The sequence below is a fragment of a genome, unplaced genomic scaffold (assembly GCF_019419815.1).
Source record: "Pyrus x bretschneideri cultivar Hongxiangsu unplaced genomic scaffold, Pyrus_bretschneideri_v1 Contig51, whole genome shotgun sequence".
Taxonomy (NCBI): domain Eukaryota; kingdom Viridiplantae; phylum Streptophyta; class Magnoliopsida; order Rosales; family Rosaceae; genus Pyrus; species Pyrus x bretschneideri.
In genome coordinates this window covers 247769-265845 of record NW_025999789.1, presented here as the reverse complement: position 1 = coordinate 265845, position 18077 = coordinate 247769, and the positions used below count along the sequence as shown (strand labels likewise).

At 35.0% G+C, this 18077-nt stretch overlaps 1 protein-coding gene across 1 annotated transcript; it reads right to left on the bottom strand.

Moving 5' to 3' along the window:
• Positions 1-1148: 1148 nt before the first annotated feature.
• LOC103931432 lies at positions 1149-4594 on the bottom strand. The gene is made up of 7 exons (XM_018643553.2): positions 4307-4594; positions 3534-3620; positions 3186-3431; positions 2908-3072; positions 2741-2794; positions 2462-2608; positions 1149-1951 (listed from the first exon to the last, which is right to left on the bottom strand). Exons 1-7 carry the CDS (start codon positions 4481-4483, stop codon positions 1574-1576), a joined length of 1254 nt encoding a protein of 417 aa, XP_018499069.2. The 5' UTR covers positions 4484-4594; the 3' UTR covers positions 1149-1573.
• Between the last annotated feature and the right edge of the window lie 13483 nt (positions 4595-18077).

Below are 18077 nucleotides of genomic sequence, written 5' to 3'. Positions count from 1 at the left end.
AACGTGAGGGAAGTCAGAAATTGGAAATAGATCCATTTCTTCTAAAATTCATTTTTATACGGGCTTGTATCTAATTGAGATTTCGAAAGATTTTGAAGTGTTATATATCCATAGAGTTTTAATGGAGTTTCATAAACTCCATGTGAATTTTGGGTGAAATTATTAAAAATCTTAGTAGGAGATGCCTGATTTCCTAAAGAAAAAAAATAAATAAATACACTCAGATTTTTATGAAGTACAATAAATTCTTTTAAAATTTTGATTGATACATCCCTTTAAGTAAACTTGTGTCAGTTGCAGTTAAAAGAGTGGCATGAGAATAAAGGAACTGAGATGAAAAGGATAGGGACTGTTTAATGTGGAGACCCCAAATCCCCAAATCCCCAAATCGTATTAAAACGTGCGGCATGATAAGCAATGCGGGCTTCACAAGTCCCCTCCCTTGGCCCAAATCTGATAACATTATCTTTTTGCACATTACAATTACAATCACAATCAATCAATATATTTTCATGTTTGTTTTCAATTACAGTCGGGAGTCCCAAAGTGCGACTGGTTTGGTTAAGTTTCAAGAAAGAATCAAATGCAGATCATCGGGTGCAAAGATAAACATTGTTAACCACTTGTAACATCAATAACATAATGCTTTATGAAAAGCTTTTTTGAGTATTCTCGACTTTTAACAGATCCTTTACAAAACGTTGCATCACAGCAACTGGTTGGATCAAGAGAGCAACCAACACAAAGACGACGATGTTGGAACACAACTTAACATGTGTTTTCATCTGTCACGCACTAACATGTGTTTTCATCTTTGTAAGATACGTGATTAATTTGAGACACCGAAACACATAGTGTTCGAACTGCAGAAAATTTATTCTTTGTGATGGGTGGTGGGCGTAGAGGTGGCGGACATGCAATGCAACTATGCAAAGTGCGTCTGTGAATCTGCTCAGGCTGGGGCATCTAATCCGATTAATCTAATCTAACAAAAAGAATTGTCATTCGCTCACATGCCAAATCACATCCCATCCCATCCCATTCCAAGCAACTTTTTACACCAGCTACACTAACACCCAAATTCAAAAAATAAAATAAACAAAAACCAAAAAGGTAAGACTTGCGAGTTCCAACGCTTTTGCTCAACATTTTCGAACCAGAAACTTGATTAATTTCAGTAAACAAAGGCCACTCCAAGAGAGGGATTGGAATTTGGAGTGTATACAAACAAGGAGAATACCAAAGGAGCTTTATATAAATACATAAAAAAAGGCCTTTGTTTCTTTAGGCTTCTGAGAAACTCGGCCAACCTTCTTCACACCCACCCACCACTTACTTACATGGAACGAGATTGATTCCTTCACTAAAAAAACCAACGAGTCAAAACTTCCCACAACATAAAAAGCTACAACCACTTGTCTACTAGTACTACCCCAACCAACCTAAGAGGACTGAAAAGGAAGAAAAATAAAAAGGGTATACAAAGGAGGAGAAGAAGAAAAAGAAAAAGGTAATACACTAGATTGAATGATACACATAGGACTTAAGTAGGGGTGAAATGGTATTTTTCACCTCACAGGCAATTCGAGTTTTTACCGGGGCCTCCGTAGTAAAAGTAATGACCCCAGTCCCCGTTACTGCCAGTTTGAACATCATAGCAGTTTGGTTGCTCAGTGAAGGTGCCCAACCCTTTTGGGGCCTTGAGATTATTTGAGCTATCAACAACTTGGATGTTTCTGAAATAACTTGCCTTGCTAAAACCCTCCTCTGGAAAACGTCCGCTGCCCATTTGGGTTGAGGTGTGCTGGCCGTCCGGCTCTGAATTCACAACCTCACCTCCCCACTCAACCATGGAAGCACTGTCAGCCAAGTATGAGAATAGGTAAGAAGGCCAATAACCCAGCACATAGTCGTTTCCGAATTGCATCCACCAATGCCCCTCCTTTGGATCCTACGAACAATAAAACACCACAGTTTTCCCAAGTGAACAGTTTTCCCAAATGTGCATCTAGTATCTACTATTGAATTACAGACGGAAACAAAAGGGTCTCTAGTATCCTATAGCCTATGCCTATGCAAAACAAAAGAGTGACAAGACATGCTATTATCTTTCCCGTGACATGCATGCAAAGAAAGGTGAATCAAAGTTTGGAACTTGTCAATGTCTGCATAAACAATGCTTGTCCCTTTATCAACAACAGTCAGCTTCTTAGAATCTCAACCACAATGGATTTTTGCCCCTACCCCCCCGACTCTCAAGATTGCAATACGATGATGATGATGTATATCTATTGTATATAAATACATATTATACATATATACACATATTTCGCTGCTTATATCGCCTATGATGAATTGATTAATGTTTATCGATGCTCATATGCCTCCAATAGGAGTTTAGCTCTATGCCTTTGTTTTCTGTAGCCACAAACTAGATGATCCATTTGTGCTTGATTTTTACCTTCCAGACAAGTATACTGATGTCATATTGCGATCCTCGAACGCCTGAAACTGGAGAGATGCTTGCACCCATTGCTATTTCATTGTTGATTTGAATGAAGCCTGAGCAGAGGAGGTTGTAGCAACCAGTGGCTTGATATGCATCACTCTGTAATATAGTCACGGAAGGGAAACATGCAAGGAAAAAACACATTAGCAAAACTATTAAAATTGAAGATAAACAAGAAACAAAAATGCAAACGCGAAAAGGTATGGGAAAATTAATGTTTTGGAAGCTTACAGTCCAGTACGTAAAAAGTCTTGTGTTGTTGTCACCATAGAGGTCTGGGCTTACCTGTTGCAGTGCACAAACAAGCATCAAGATCGATACTTCATGTTTCAATAAGAAAATTAAGTAACTTGGTAAATACAGGCTCGAATACTTTTTGACCTTGATTAAGACAGTACCTGCCAGCCAGCTTCAATGCTGTTCAGATCTTCACCAAAAGACCCTCCTAATACCCACAGCTGAGACAAGCTGAACTCATTAGGCTGTTGTATCTTGGGTTCCCAGACATTTATGGTTGCTTTTGCTCCATAGTACTTATCTCCATTGACATATGCAATTGCATGCTAATCACCCCCAAAAAAACAAAGAAGCCAATTAAAACAAAATTAAGAAATCCACTAAAATAAAGTTTAAAGAACACAGGGAAGACTAATAACGTCCATTAGAGAAAGCTTACCTGATGGCCACTCTCATTGGCAAGATCAGGATCTGCAGATTTTGGTATGGTTCTCTGCTTCTTCCTTCCATAATGTTTCATTGAACTTGCTCTCAGAATATCATCTTCCTTCGTTCTCCTTACCGGAATAGTATCTTCCGGGCATCTCCCATTGACATGCCACAGCTGGGTATTTACCTTTTCTTTTGTACTTTCAGCCACTTTGTTCTCAGCAAATAACCCTTCGGGGTGGTAGGTAGGCCTCATCTGATAAACAAAACAGACACAAGCAAACTTAGAAACAATGCAATACGCAAAAGGAACAAAAAAATTGTCAAATTTAAAGATGCGTTGTTGAGGAAAATGGACCTGGATTTTGTGGTCTTTGAGGTAAGGGTGATCGAAAGCCGGTTGCTGAGAGATATGAACACAGTCTATAATATCTCCATCTGGGCTCTAATACCCATAACAAATCAGAAGATTCTCGAGTCAGATCTTACAACAGAAGCAGTGCAAAAGACTACAACAAGAAACCTGCTAACTCTCAAGAATCAAGAGAAATAAATTGAAGGCCGAAAACAAACGAAAGCATTTACGTTATGCCTAGTCACTTGAACATTGTTTGGTGATGACATATGGGGACCTGATTTCACAATGCTGCCACACTTGTTTTTTTTTTGGATTTTTTTTTCTTTTCATTTTTCTGATCTTCTGTAACTACTTTTAAAATGAAATCATTGTAAAGAGAGAGGAAAGAGCAAACAATGACTAAATCATTGTTTTGTTTTAAAAAATAATAATAAGCTTCTGCAGAAAAAAAATCTATATATATACTGAAAATCATAGGGGAAAACTCATGTGCTTACAGTTCCCGATTGGTCACTGAGAAAACAATAAGAAAATACAAATAAATGAAACATTTTTATCCAAAGAAACGAATAGAACTAATCAAAACAGCAAAAAAAATGTATAAATTTTTGAACTTTCTTCCATTTTTCACCACTTTCTCAGAAACCCAACAAAGGGAGAGAACAAAAAAAGCAAGAAAGTTCTTCCTTTTTTTTCAATTTTTTTCAAAAAATAAACACAACCCAAGAAAGTTTAATGAAGAAAGAATGTAAAGTTAAGGAAAAAGAGGATACCTTGATGCTTTTCACGGCGGGTTTGTTCAAGCGGTTTAGGTGCTTGTGGATATCAAGCTTCTGCCTTGAAGAAGCACTCAATCTGGCAGCACAAGATAATGAGATCAAGGCCAATAGGCAAAGGGCCAGCGCCTGAGCTCTCGCTGAGCTCCCTCTGCTGCACTCAGCAAACTCCATTGGGTAAACCCAGCAAAACAATAACCAAAAAGCTCAAAAATCAAAGCTTTCTCTCTCTCTCTCTCTCTCTCTCTCTCTCTACAGTGCTACACTACAGAGACCCAGCAGTGTAGGTTAGAGCTCAAGCAAGCACATTGATCATTACCCAGAAACACACCTCTCTCTCTCTCTCTCTCTCTCTCTCTCTGTGAGAACCCAAATAACGCAGCTTTGCTGGGTGAGTTGGTTCTGCTTGAAACCTTCAACGCCAAAACCCAATAAAACTGCCCACCCCTCCCTCCCAGGAACCCACTTGGGAACTTTGTCGTTTTCTCTCTCTACTTTCACATTTCAAGAACTGCACCTTTCTTGTCATTTTCCCTCTACTTTTCTTTCATTAACAATGCCCTCCTTCTCTCTCTCAAATTAACTCTCTCTTTTTTTTTGGTTAAAATTAACTCTCTCTCTCTCTCTCTCTCTCTCTCTCTCTCTCTCTCTCTCTCTCTACTTCCTTTCAATTTTAGGCTTTTGCAAGAGCAGGATGGGAGTTCAAAAATATTACATAAAAGGAGTTAATATAAAAAATTATTAATACTTCAAAATTATAATTGTACATTCCAAATGTTTTATATTTCAACAAGGATCTTGTTACAGAAATTAAATTTTATCAAACTAAATGATATGATTGTAGATAATTTGATTATTTTTAAATATTGATTAACATACTTACTTTTATTGATGACACATTATTTAATTTATAAATAGTTTAAAATTTTGATTTCTCTACCATTATCCTTTAAATAATACTCGTGTTATTGTCTAATTTGATTTGTGTACTTGTCAATAACATTTTCAACATGAGTCAGTATGTTATATGTTATTATATAAGTATAGTAATATATAACGTATGTGTCTGTATTTCAGAAACAATAAAAAAAATCTCTCCATGATAAAAGCAAAATTAAGTTACACAATAAATCAACTATAATAATTATTAAGACATACATGTTAATCAACTAAATTAACGGTGAATAAATGTCACAACGGTATATACAAGAAGGGAAGGGACAATCCTAACCGTGAAAGGCCTGTGGTAAATGCGATTATTTATGTAATTTGTGGGTGATTCCATGCTTATGAACATTTCAGTAACAGAATTACTAAAAATAAAACTGTTGATAAAACCAATATCGCATCAGCACACAAATATAATATATTAAAATATTTATAGGAGTTGAATTTAAATAATTTTATTTATAAAAAAGAAGAAATATAACTAGACTATTATTTTATTAAACAATGGGGTAGAAAATGAACTAGATTCTTTTAAATGAAAACTAATGAAAATAGGTTAAAAACTTTGAGTTTTAACGATAAGAGTAAAATAAATAGTATCATGATTGATTTTTTAGTGTAAAAATATAATTTTTCGTTAAAATAAACACTACTGAAAACTTTTCGTTAAAACTTCCTTCTTTTAAAAGGAAAGGAAGATCCATCAGATAAATTATGATGCTACAAGCTTTTGAGGCTACAGCTTGGTTTGTCGTTGGGGAAGACTGCTATTGGGAGGTTCATGAAATATCTTTCCAGTTTCTCATTTTCGCTCCTCATTCAAAAATAAACCCCATCACATTAACTCAAGGACAGAGTTATCCGAACTCGTCTTTAATTTGACACCATCTTCTTTAATTTTTTTATTAAATCGAATGAATTAAAAAAATATTAATAACAAAAAATTATTAAAAATGTGTAGAAAGTTCAAAAGAGTGTGTAAGAGTTCAATGGTGTGTGAGAATCACTATTCTAAAAAAAAACCTGTGTTTTTAATGCATAAACGAGAGGACATATTAAGACGTTTGAGGAAGCAACTATATAGCAGAGGGTCCTTGACACCGGGGAGTCTCGTCCACGACCTTTTTTTTTTGTTATTCTGGACAAAGATTCTTATGTTCCAATCTTATTTCAATGGCACCACCACCATCCACCACCTTCATATTATTCTATACTTTTTACATGCATAATTAAACTTTTCAATGGCAGGCAGTGGCTTACATTTTATGCATAATTAAACAGAATAAATATATTAATTAGGATAATACTGGGAACAATGGTCCTCTCCTCCCCCATTTTATATCCTATTTTCAACCATGGAAATGCACAATTTCCCAAACCCATCAACAAAGGTAGTCCTTACTATACATATTACCCCATCGTCAAAATAATAAAAAGGAAAATGAGACCAATATAAGACACATGGTAGTTTTACAATACGTAATATTGTTCAAACGCTAATTAATTAATTAATTTAAGGAGAAATTAGGTTCTCATTCTTCATTTTACTACTCTATTGATTAAAATTCCATTCATTTTTAATTTTTGATCAAGGTCCTTGGGTATTAATAACATCATTAATTGTTTCAATAATGAAATATTTTTTTTATTTCTAAATATATTCATTTAATGTTAAAAATGTTACAATTAGTATATTATATTTATGATTAAATTTTTTTATCATATATTTTTAGTTTTAGTTTGTACCCATTTTTAATTTGTAATTCTTTTTTAATTTGTATCAATTTTTTTTTTCAGTTTTAATTTGTACCCATATATTAATTTCTTTTTGTGCCCATATTTTTTAAAGTTTATTTGTATTTGTACCCATATTTTTTTTATTTGTACTTTTTATTTTGCAAAATGTCACATCCCGACCCGGGCCCCCACCACAACCCGGGCCCGATCCACCACCGTAGCACGATATTGTCCGCTTTGGGCTTACCATTCCCTCACGGTTTTGTTTTTGGGAACTCACGAGCAACTTCCCAGAGGGTCACCCATCCTGGGAGTGCTCTAGCCCTCTTCTCGCTTAACTTCGGAGTTCCTACGGAACCCGAAGTCAGTGAGCTCCCAAAAGGCCTCGTGCTAGATAGGGATGAGAATATACATTTAAGGATCACCCCTGGGTGATGTGGGATGTCACAATCCACCCCCCTTAGGGGCCCGACGTCCTCGTCGGCACACCACGGCCAGGGTTAGGCTCTGATACCAATGTCACATCCCGCCCCGGGCCCCCACCACAACCCGGGCCCGATCCACCACCGTAGCACGATATTGTCCGCTTTGGGCTTACCATTCCCTCACGGTTTTGTTTTTGGGAACTCACGAGCAACTTCCTAGAGGGTCACCCATCCTGGGAGTGCTCTAGCCCTCTTCTCGCTTAACTTCGGAGTTCCTACGGAACCCTAAGTCAGTGAGCTCCCAAAAGGCCTCGTGCTAGGTAGGGATGGGAATATACATTTAAGGATCACCCCTGGGTGATGTGGGATGTCACACAAAATGTACCCATGCTAATTATATGTACCCATTCATGTAAAACTTTTTAATCTTAAAATGTACTCATACTTAAATATACCAATTTGTTTATGTAAAATGTACCTTTTTTTATATAAAATCTATTCAATTTTTTTCTAATCCATTTTTAAACTTATATGGGTACATTAATTCTTTTTTCTTTGATTTTAAAATGTATCCATGTCAAGTTTAATCGAAAAAATTTACTAATGTTATTAAGTCTAATATTTGTTTCTTTTTTTGTGATTTTGAAGAATGTACCCATGTTTTGACACAATGATTTTTTTGGTTAATTTTGATGAATGTACCCATGTTTATACACACACACACAATAGTATATTTATATTTTAATATTTTTTAATCCCACAAAATATGATTTTTTATTTAAAATCTCATTTATATAAACAACTAAAATTTCTAATTTTTAATTTAAAAAATATAGTAACGTACATAGAAATAAATTATCACATTAATTTCAGGGACCTCGATCAAAAATTAAAAACCAACAAGATTTCAATCAAAGAATATTCATAGCTAAGGACCACATCCAAAATCTCCCTTAATTTAATGTCAATCACTCGTTTAACGTTACCATATATATTTTACATAACTTAAACATCATTTTAAGTCATCACTGAACTATAATCATGTAAAAAAGTATGCATAACAAAAAACACAATTTGTGAGTAATCCACATTCTAGATGGTTAAAACATTCATTACACGTCAAAATTAATTGCATTTTCGACTAAATATCAACTATAACATTGGAAAAAACATAAGCTATATCATCAGTAATAACGAAAATATATATCACTGGTAAAGTTAACGCATGTACGCATTTAGACCAATGAGTTCAATAATTTAGTGAAACACAAGCAATAGCAACTATAACATTGGAAAAACATAAGCTATATCATCAGTAATATCGACAATATATACCGCTGGTAAAGTTAACGCACGTACGCATTTGGACCAATGAGTTCAATAATTTAGTGAAACACAAGCAAAAGTATGCGTTGACTGTTCGGTGAGGACCAAAACTCTACACTGATCTTATGTTTGAGTGAGGAGCGATGAGGGTGAGTGCACTCTGATTCTAAGGCAACTTCTGCACTTTTCACATGACAATTATTGTCATCTTATACACACAATAATATCATAAACTACATAAAATGGTGGAAGGAAGGAATTCGTAAGCGAAAGCATCTGGATGCCAATTGCCATGCCTATTCAAAGTATTCTTCCTTTCTGGTTTCTAGCTCCTTCTTCAGTCCACTTTGACCACTTTACATTTTTTTTTTTTTTCAGAATTTTAACGAAAAACTTATAGTACTGATCACTTTAACAAAAAATCATATTTTTACATTAAAAAGTCAATCCATGTATTATTCATTTTATCTTTTATTTATCTTTATCATTAAAACTCAAAGTTTTCAAACAATTATCATTAGTTTTTTTTTTTTTTTTTAAAACTTTGCACTGTATTCCTGACAAGTAAGGTATTATTATTTTTGTCATCTTTTATTAACATATGAATTATAGAAATAACATATGTGTTCTTCCGTCCAGCCCGAGAGATATATAATCCGACACTCGAGCAGAATATTCACTTGCATGAGACTAGCTAGGGCAATGGAGTCCGAAGCTCCACTGTGAAACACAACAGTGGAAGGTTTCGCGGGCCTGAAGGCTACTGCATTGCCAATAATACACACACACTTAACTGGTTCCACACCCAAATCTTAAATTAGATGTTATAATTTTCATAACTTAACATTTATATTTAACCGGTGGCAGTTCAGTAATATTACATATTCATCGTCTCAGAATCCCAATGAAAAGTGTTCTCGTCAGCTGCCTTCATGATTACCAAGGTGGAGATATGACTGACGCAGAGCCGCAGAGGGGACCGGTCGCTTTTGTTTTCCGTCACCTGCCAACAACAGTTACCGTCGTCTCATCACAAATTTATTTGTGGAAAAAAAAAAAAAAATTGTGTGGAAAATATTTTGACTATTCTATTGAACGAGAGAGTGGATCCGGATCCTTTTTGAAGATCTTGTAAATCTGTTAATCGTATTCATTTATCGTATATTGTACGGTTTGAAATTATTTTAAATATTTTTATTTAAAATTAAATAAAAACAGTATCTAATAAAAACTTATTGTAAAATGTATGATGAACATACATGATACACGGATCCCAAGATCATCTTCAAAAAAATCAGAAGAAGATTATGTTAACAGAGAATAACTTGCACGCAAGTTAGTTGTGATACAGTGATGTGAAAAACAAATAATGTTATGTCGTGTGTTCTCATGCGTAACATTGCCTTATTGTTTTAGAGTTGTAAGATAAATAGCAGTATGACAAAGTATAGAGATTCCGAAGTATATGATTTTTCAGTCTTATTTTATATTTGAAATATGTTATTCTGTAGACGGAACAAAGCCAAGTAGATGGTTTAGTTTGGTTTGATTTCACCACGCAATATGATAAATTTTTAATTAAGTTTGATTTAATTATCGAGAAATTATGAAACGAATGAGTCGAACTGCTTCAGTTCAATTCTTGAGGTCTATATCATTCCTTATCAACGATCAAATCAAATCATTAACTGGTTTGGATGAATCTTGCATCATATCGGCACACATAGTGCCCCATATCAATCGATATGAACCACGAACAAAATTGTTAGAAAGCTCTATGCGGCAATAAACTCACAAGTCACAACAGATTGGTACCTCCAGCATTTGGACCCCATCTGATATTTCATAAAGACGGACCAACAATCACTGTTAATTAGTCCGATAACAATATCATCTCCTACTTGAACTTGGTCACATGCTAGCGCAACAAGTGTTATAAAAAGAGAACTTCATGTTACCAATGATATAACTACTCAGTTATATATCGATTTTATCAAATTTCTGATACACATTTAATTACATTCTTCAACAGAAAACCATATGCATAAACATGCAAGGTTGAGCACTATTGTTTGTGCTTGTTACCGACCCTAACTGCTTGGTATTTCAATTGAAAAGTGTTTTTTTTATGGACTCGGTCAAATTGGATTAATAAAATCTAAAAATTTTGATGGTCCAAAAAGTTAAAGGTGGATGATGGATTTGATGGAAATGGAACATCTTCGGATCCCTTTCATCTCAGTCTCATGATCCATAAATTTGAATTTTTGAAATTTGATTTAACGGTTATAAATAGGGGATCTCATTAAAAATTATAATAACTTTAATCGTTTAATCAAATTTTAAGGATTCAAGTTCGTGAGTCATGAGAATTAGATAGAAGGGATCCGAAGACGATCTTTTTCCGGATTTGATCATCTGAGTGGTATAATTGTACCTGTAGAAAATCATCAACAATATATATAGGAAATCCAGGGGCAGCAACAATTGAGAGAGAGAGAGAGAGATCATGATGATTCATTGGCTGATGAACAACAACAACGAAATGATGCCAAGGGGATTTTGTAACACCCCGTGTGGTTGCATCAGCCACCATACACGTGTACATACACTTAACAGTCCCGGCCCGTGAGCACCACCAACCAATTGGCGCGAATCACGAGCAACGGTAAAAAAACAGTAGAAAAGTAAAAAAGAATTGAGTGAGCAAGGAAAGAGAACCCGAAGGCAAGTGGTGGTGGAGTGGACTCAGTGGAGTCACCGGAGTGGGGTTAAAAAATCATAATTCGAGATTCAAATTTGTGCCAACTGGGACCCACTCACTGGGATCTCTGTCAGACTGTCAAATTTGGTGACATGGTAAAGTGTACGGTGTACGTATAAGGCAGGCGTATGGTATGGTATGGTACAGAGTAGTGTATATAGTAGTGATAGTGGTATAGGGAGGGAGGTGGGTGTGGTCATGTGTGTCTGCGTCTGGCCGTGTCACCAGCACAGCACATGGGTTCATGTTGGGGGTGTGAATTATGAGAAAATACCTTGTTATGTGCTGGGGGAGTGGGCTCCTTGGTCCCCTGATTGGCGCATGTCAATCGTGTTTTCAAGCACATGTAGCTGCAGTATAGTTATTTTTAAGGAATTTTAACAAAAAAATTTCGGTATTGTTCATTTTAATGAAAATTTATATTTTTATATTCAAAAATTAATTCTGATACTATTTATTTTATCTTTTATTTGATTATTATTGTAAAGAACTGTAAAGTTTACAGCAAACCCTTTATTTTCAATTGTACTTGCTCAAATCAATGTATAGATTTCACGCATCAGGATCCTCGAGGTCTGGGTTTGGCTGCGAGGTCGGTACCAGAGTCTGGAGTGCCAGGCACCTGGAGCCTTGATCAAGTCTTAGGGTCAAGATCTTAGGTCGATTCTTGGGTTTGGCTTTCTAGGGTACCAGATTGGGTCGAGTCTCAAACGTTGAGGTCCATGCCTTATGTCGGGAACCATCGTTCCTTCAAGCTACTAGTACTCCAAGCTAACAAATAAACTTAAAACCCTTCCCGTGTTAGAATCTCTTAACCAAAAAAAAAAAAAAAAAAAGGAAAAGAAAGATAATACATAAAGATTTTCTGTCCTTTCCCGTTTCAACTTTGAAATCATTGAAGAAAGCAAATGCATGCATCACAACTTGCTCTTTCTATCCTTTTTGAAAATCCAAGCATGTGATTGACATAGTTTTTGGTGGTAATTCAAGATCAACAACTTTCCACCATCTTTTCCCGAGGATTCGTATCTGAAATGTACTGTTGCTTAAAATCCTCTTTGCTTTCAACTTTTCTTATCAATAAACTAAACTAAATTATGGAACGAGTAACTAATTCTAATCTAAAACGTTAAATCTGTATACTTTATTCCGTTAACTGTTAAGCTCATGACTACTAACCATATAAAAAGGCTTCAATCGAGAAAGGGGCATTTTCTTTTTCTTTCTTTTGGCTTTTGGCTGCGCGATTCGTAGCAAATTGCGGCATACACTTATATCAATCTATTCAAAATTTCAAAGGCATGCCAACTTTTATTTTTGGGACAACAACTTTAAGCTTGTTTTATATTGAAAGTTTAAAAAGTTATATCCCGATTTAGTTTTGAATACTTAAAAAAGAAAAATAGTTACTTATGTTACTTTCTTAGTTCTTATAATAGATATGAACTAAAAACCTAACATTTTATTTTGGATATCTAGGTACACATTGAGAATTATAGCTATATAAATCACGAACAGTCAATTTTGAAAAATTATGAACTTCAAAAATTTGAGAAAAGCTTTGGATTTTTAATTGAATAATATGATACGATGATAAAATACAACCCTAAATATTGTTTAAATAGGTCTTAGCAAACCCTAACTCCAAGTAGAAAACAAATTAAACAAATAACAAAATATAAAAAAGATCATAAAATATTAAAATCTGAATTGAACACATTAAATGATACAATTTACTCGAGTCTTGTGGATCTCGTCATTTTCTTCGAATCCATATATTATGAGACCAAAAATGAGACTGCCAAACGAAAGCAGCATTATCTAGACATCATGAAAAGTCCAAAACATCTACTTTCAAGATATAATAGTAACAAATAATCTTTTAATCTGTGAATTACCAATCTTCTAATCACTTTTCTTAATTAAATGATCATTTACTATTTTAACTTTTCTGCATTTAAAATAACATTAATTCCGTGTTCCATCATCATCATTCATCTGGTAGATTGTAATTAGATGCAAGGAAAAAGGAATATGCAATGTGTGAGGTGTCTTGTTGCAAACGGACGCCTTTATCGACGTCAAGGAGCCATGCATGCATAATTAATGGTTGGCTTCGCTGCTTCAGGACCGTAGAAAATTCAAATTATTAACGTATAATAATAATTTAAAAGTAATTGAAAAACAAATACTGGAAAACAATATATATATAAATATATATATTTATTTTCTTTTTCTGGTGGAAAACTGGCAAATAATGTGGGACTGGATGAGACACAAAAGTCCATGAACATGTGAACCATGGGCATGGTTTGTCCTTGTATGCGAGTTGGTCGAAATTCTTTATTTTATTTTTATTAACAAGAGCATAGTTTAATTAGTAATAATATGAAAAATAAATCTGGTATTGAATTTGAGTGGCCCTTAAAACCTCAAGGATTTTTAATTGTTGATGTCATATGAATGCAGCACTTGAACATGCAATGATGCAAGAAGTGAGTTAAATTGTGAAACTAGGAGAGGAGAATGTGAAGGATTCTTAATTTGCTCTGACGGAATACAAATCTTTTTGGAAGATTTGTCTTCAAACCAGCATGCACCGACACACACACATATGTATATGATGACGCTTATTGATTGTGATGAGCAAACCACCAAGTGATTGGAAAAAGAAAAAAGAATACAAAAAACTAGAGTTGTTCATCGATCCTTTGGTAACTTCATATATTCTTTCTGATGTATTAATTCAGTTCAAAGTCTTGTAATTATTTATAGATTACTAAAAGAAAACAATTGTTCCAACTTCAAATGCTGATATATATCAAATGCAAAATAATTTTAATTTTTTGTTTAATCCGATTCCTTCCCAAAGCATGGATGAATGTCTCCTTCATTTTAAATTAAGAAAAGGACATTAATTCTAATCCGTTCAAAACAAAAGAGAATTAGAGAGTTGAGAAGAATTAATTAGAAAGTATAAACTAAACAAGACGACCATTATTTCATTTTCAGGCCAGCAAAATATCTCAAAATCCTCACCAACTGGAAAAGTTGGAAAGCTGGGAGGAGAAATAGAAAGGCGGATCTATCAGTTCAGTACTCACTAGTCAAATACTCAAATGTGTAGAAACAAAGAAAAAGAAGATGTATATGTGTGTATATATACATGCATAATTTGATAAGATGGGAGAGGGGGCCATAACTCTCATAAGCCATTGGATGATTGAAGTATACCAAGGCCTGGCTTTTCCTTTCCTTTTTCCACTGCATGATTCATGGTTTTGTACTATGAAAATGTAGCACTTGCTGTCAATGCGCGCCAAACCTGCCTTAATAATAGACGGGAGAAAGAAAAATGGAAGGTCCAGACCCCACATGCATTTGAAACATATACACCGGCATTGGTGAGTACGATGCCGATGCCACCTATATTATTTCCTTTATTTCTTTTACCTATTAAACTTCGCATTCTAAACTACTATATAATCTATGTCACTTAGGATTACGGTTTTCACTTGTAAATGAAAAGTTTAAGCTCGATTTTCACTAAGCGTAAATTTGAATCAAATTATTATGATTAGCCCATTATGAGCTCATCTCATTCATCCACCCTTACTATAGACAATATATATGGTCTGTATTAAAATAAAGCTACTATAATCTATGGAATGAGGATCAAATTTCAGAATAAAGGGGTAAGCACATTGTTTTGGCTAATTAGCCTAGGAGGGTTAGCAACTTTTTGAAAGTTTTTCTCATTCTATTTTCTCTTTTCTTTCTTATGATAGCCTTGTTACTTAATGATTGAAACCAGAAGTTATCTAGGTCACCTTTTAAATAGCAACTTTGCAACAAAAGAACCAAACAAGATATCGTCAAAACTGTTTAGACTAATATTGTCATAATTTCAATGTTTAAGAGAATTATTGAATAATAGTTAGATGAGCAAAAACTTCTGGATAAATTTAACTTTTTGTAGAGATGATTTTTAGATGACGACCTCGAAATAAACGGTTTAAATTGTCGTGCAGAATTGCATGAATGAGAATGAAAATAATATGATTTCCAAATAAGAATGTTGTTAGCATTCTTCTTTGACCTAAACCACCTCTCTCTTATTTCACTTTCTCGCTTTGTGTTTTTACCTCTGCTGCTAGAAGAATAGTAATAATCTACAACCATCACGATCCACCCAGACCCCCTAACGAATAATATGAATGGATTCTCGTCACCGCATCACACGTGATAAAGATGAACAGCCTCCTCTACCTAACGCCGCGGAGAAACTGGACAACATATTGCAATACAACTGCAATGTATCCATGTTTGACTTGTATATGCATGTCATGTGCCATATTTGACTACGAGAAGTGGAATTCAAGGTGGAGCAGAGACACGGCACATTGTTCCAGCCAACTTGGCTGTGCCCATATCTGCAAAATTCCAGAAGATTAGAAAACACGAACTGCATAAGGCAGTAATCACCAATCTTCAACCTAACATGCCGAGTTAATGCTTTCAAATCACTCGAAAAAACCAACTCCTAATAATAACCAACATGCATGTAGGATTTAGCAACTAATACTTTCCCTGCAGCGACCATCATCCCTACACTAACAGATTACCAAAACAGAGACCATGTACCAACTAATTCACAACCATTACTACCGGACCTTGAACCAGAAGCTGCCTAATTGAGACATCATATCGAAAATGTCTCGAACACCACACGAGACATCACACACTACTCTCTTTCTTTAGTGTTGCAGGTCTTTGTACATCTTCCAGTGCAGAATTCCAGTGTGGAAGTCCGCAATTCTTGGCGGGAACACGATTAATAGAGCAAATAAGACTTGCATCATAAGGCATTCCTTGTCTCTCTAGTATCGTAAATCATTAGACCGGTGAGAACATTTCGTTAGTCTCACACTCTTAATTCCACCAACAATGTCAGAGACATAACCCTTCCATGAAGAATTCATCATGCTTAAGTATCCATTTCTAAAAAGCGGCGCCATGGTGATGTACTTGCCTAATAATTCTGAGCTTGAATCTACCCATTTTTCGGTCTCATTAGCTTATTAGTTAGCGCTCCAACTGAGTACATCATATTAAATCCAAATAATCAAATACAAATTACATCAAATGCAAGAACATGGCTGCAGAAAGTGAGATGCTGTACGAGGTTGAGTGTTACTAATTATCAACTATATCATCCAATATTTTTGTACAATTTGTATATACAATATCACCAGCATATGATCCAGTATCGATGCTTCCACGTATAATAAGACCCAAGGAAATCAGCAACTCAAAGAATCTAAGACTGTTTGAAGCTTTCATACAAAGAAAGAAAACAAACACAGGACTGGGATCTCAACTTAAATGTATTCAGAAAGTAGTTTTCCTTTCCTTCCACCAGCGACCAGCAATCTAACACGAAGTTAAGCCTGCTCTTCAATGATATCATGTCCCCTCCCAGGCAAACCTACAATGTATAGCAACGAAAGAGTTTATCGAAGAATTTATCTTCCATCCAGCATCTTCCTACAATAAGTGCTGAAATGCATTAGCCAGTATCTGAAGAATTTAAAAGTTAGATTTCACAAAAGCAATCTATGCATCAAATGCTCAACAAATCAGCAAATCCAACACTGAATAATTTGTGTATTATTCCTAACTTCCAACAAGCACACGGTTCTTCGAAAAAAAAAAGCACAACTCTGAAGGGGTTGCATGGACCCCATCAAGCTTGTGAAAATCTGGAACTTCTGTTTATAAATAAAAGTAAAAAAAAATTGAAAGTGTTTAAAAACTATCTTCTCAATTTAAAGTTACCGAGAAACATGAAAATGGGATATTTTTCCAAGGCCACTCAATTAAAAACCAAGGGTTTCTTAATTGAATTACAGACTACGTGGAAAACACTGCATGAAGAATATGGGTTGATGTCGCTTACATTGACAATTTGACATAGCAAGTCTATAATACGGCAATGTGCACAGAACATCATCTCCAAAATATTAGTAGGTTTCAACCTCCAAGAGGAAGGGGCCATTTTCTAGAAAAGGCCATGTTTGATGTTCAAGATCTTTTCTCTACGAGAGGTCTTTACAGCCCATCAAACGAGTGCCAACCTAAGAGCATACTTCATAACTCGATATTCAGTAAACACATGTTCCTATCCTCTAATTTTCAATTTAAAGTATGAAAGACTACTGCTAATGCTAACTTACCAACTTGCTCCCAGGCGTTTCTTGGACTACTCAAAGTCTAAAGTGCATTAACTTGCTGAAGATCAGTACAGCAATGGTCTGAACTCCACATCATGCCAAATTTCCAATGCATTTCAACTATTTCCCTCAAATTGAAGGTGCTCGATAAATTTATTAAATGTGACTATTTGTTTATTATCTTAAACTCACCATACCTTCATCCCTCCTGCCTCAGACTTCACAAATGAATGTGTGCAACCCAAATCATAGGAAATCTCAGATCTTTGATAAGTGTTTTGGAGAAACAATCAAGTTTGACATAATGTTTAGTTCTGACTCCATACTTAATCAGT

Excerpts from the sequence above, each read along its gene's own strand:
- LOC103931432 (XM_018643553.2), bottom strand. The coding sequence starts at position 4,483 with ATGGAGTTTGCTGAGTGCAGCAGAGGGAGCTCAGCGAGAGCTCAGGCG. Across the intron at positions 3,432-3,533 it reads TCAAAGACCACAAAATCCAG|ATGAGGCCTACCTACCACCC; the intron begins GTCCATTTTCCT and ends TTTGTTTATCAG. Across the intron at positions 2,795-2,907 it reads GCATTGAAGCTGGCTGGCAG|GTAAGCCCAGACCTCTATGG; the intron begins GTACTGTCTTAA and ends GCACTGCAACAG.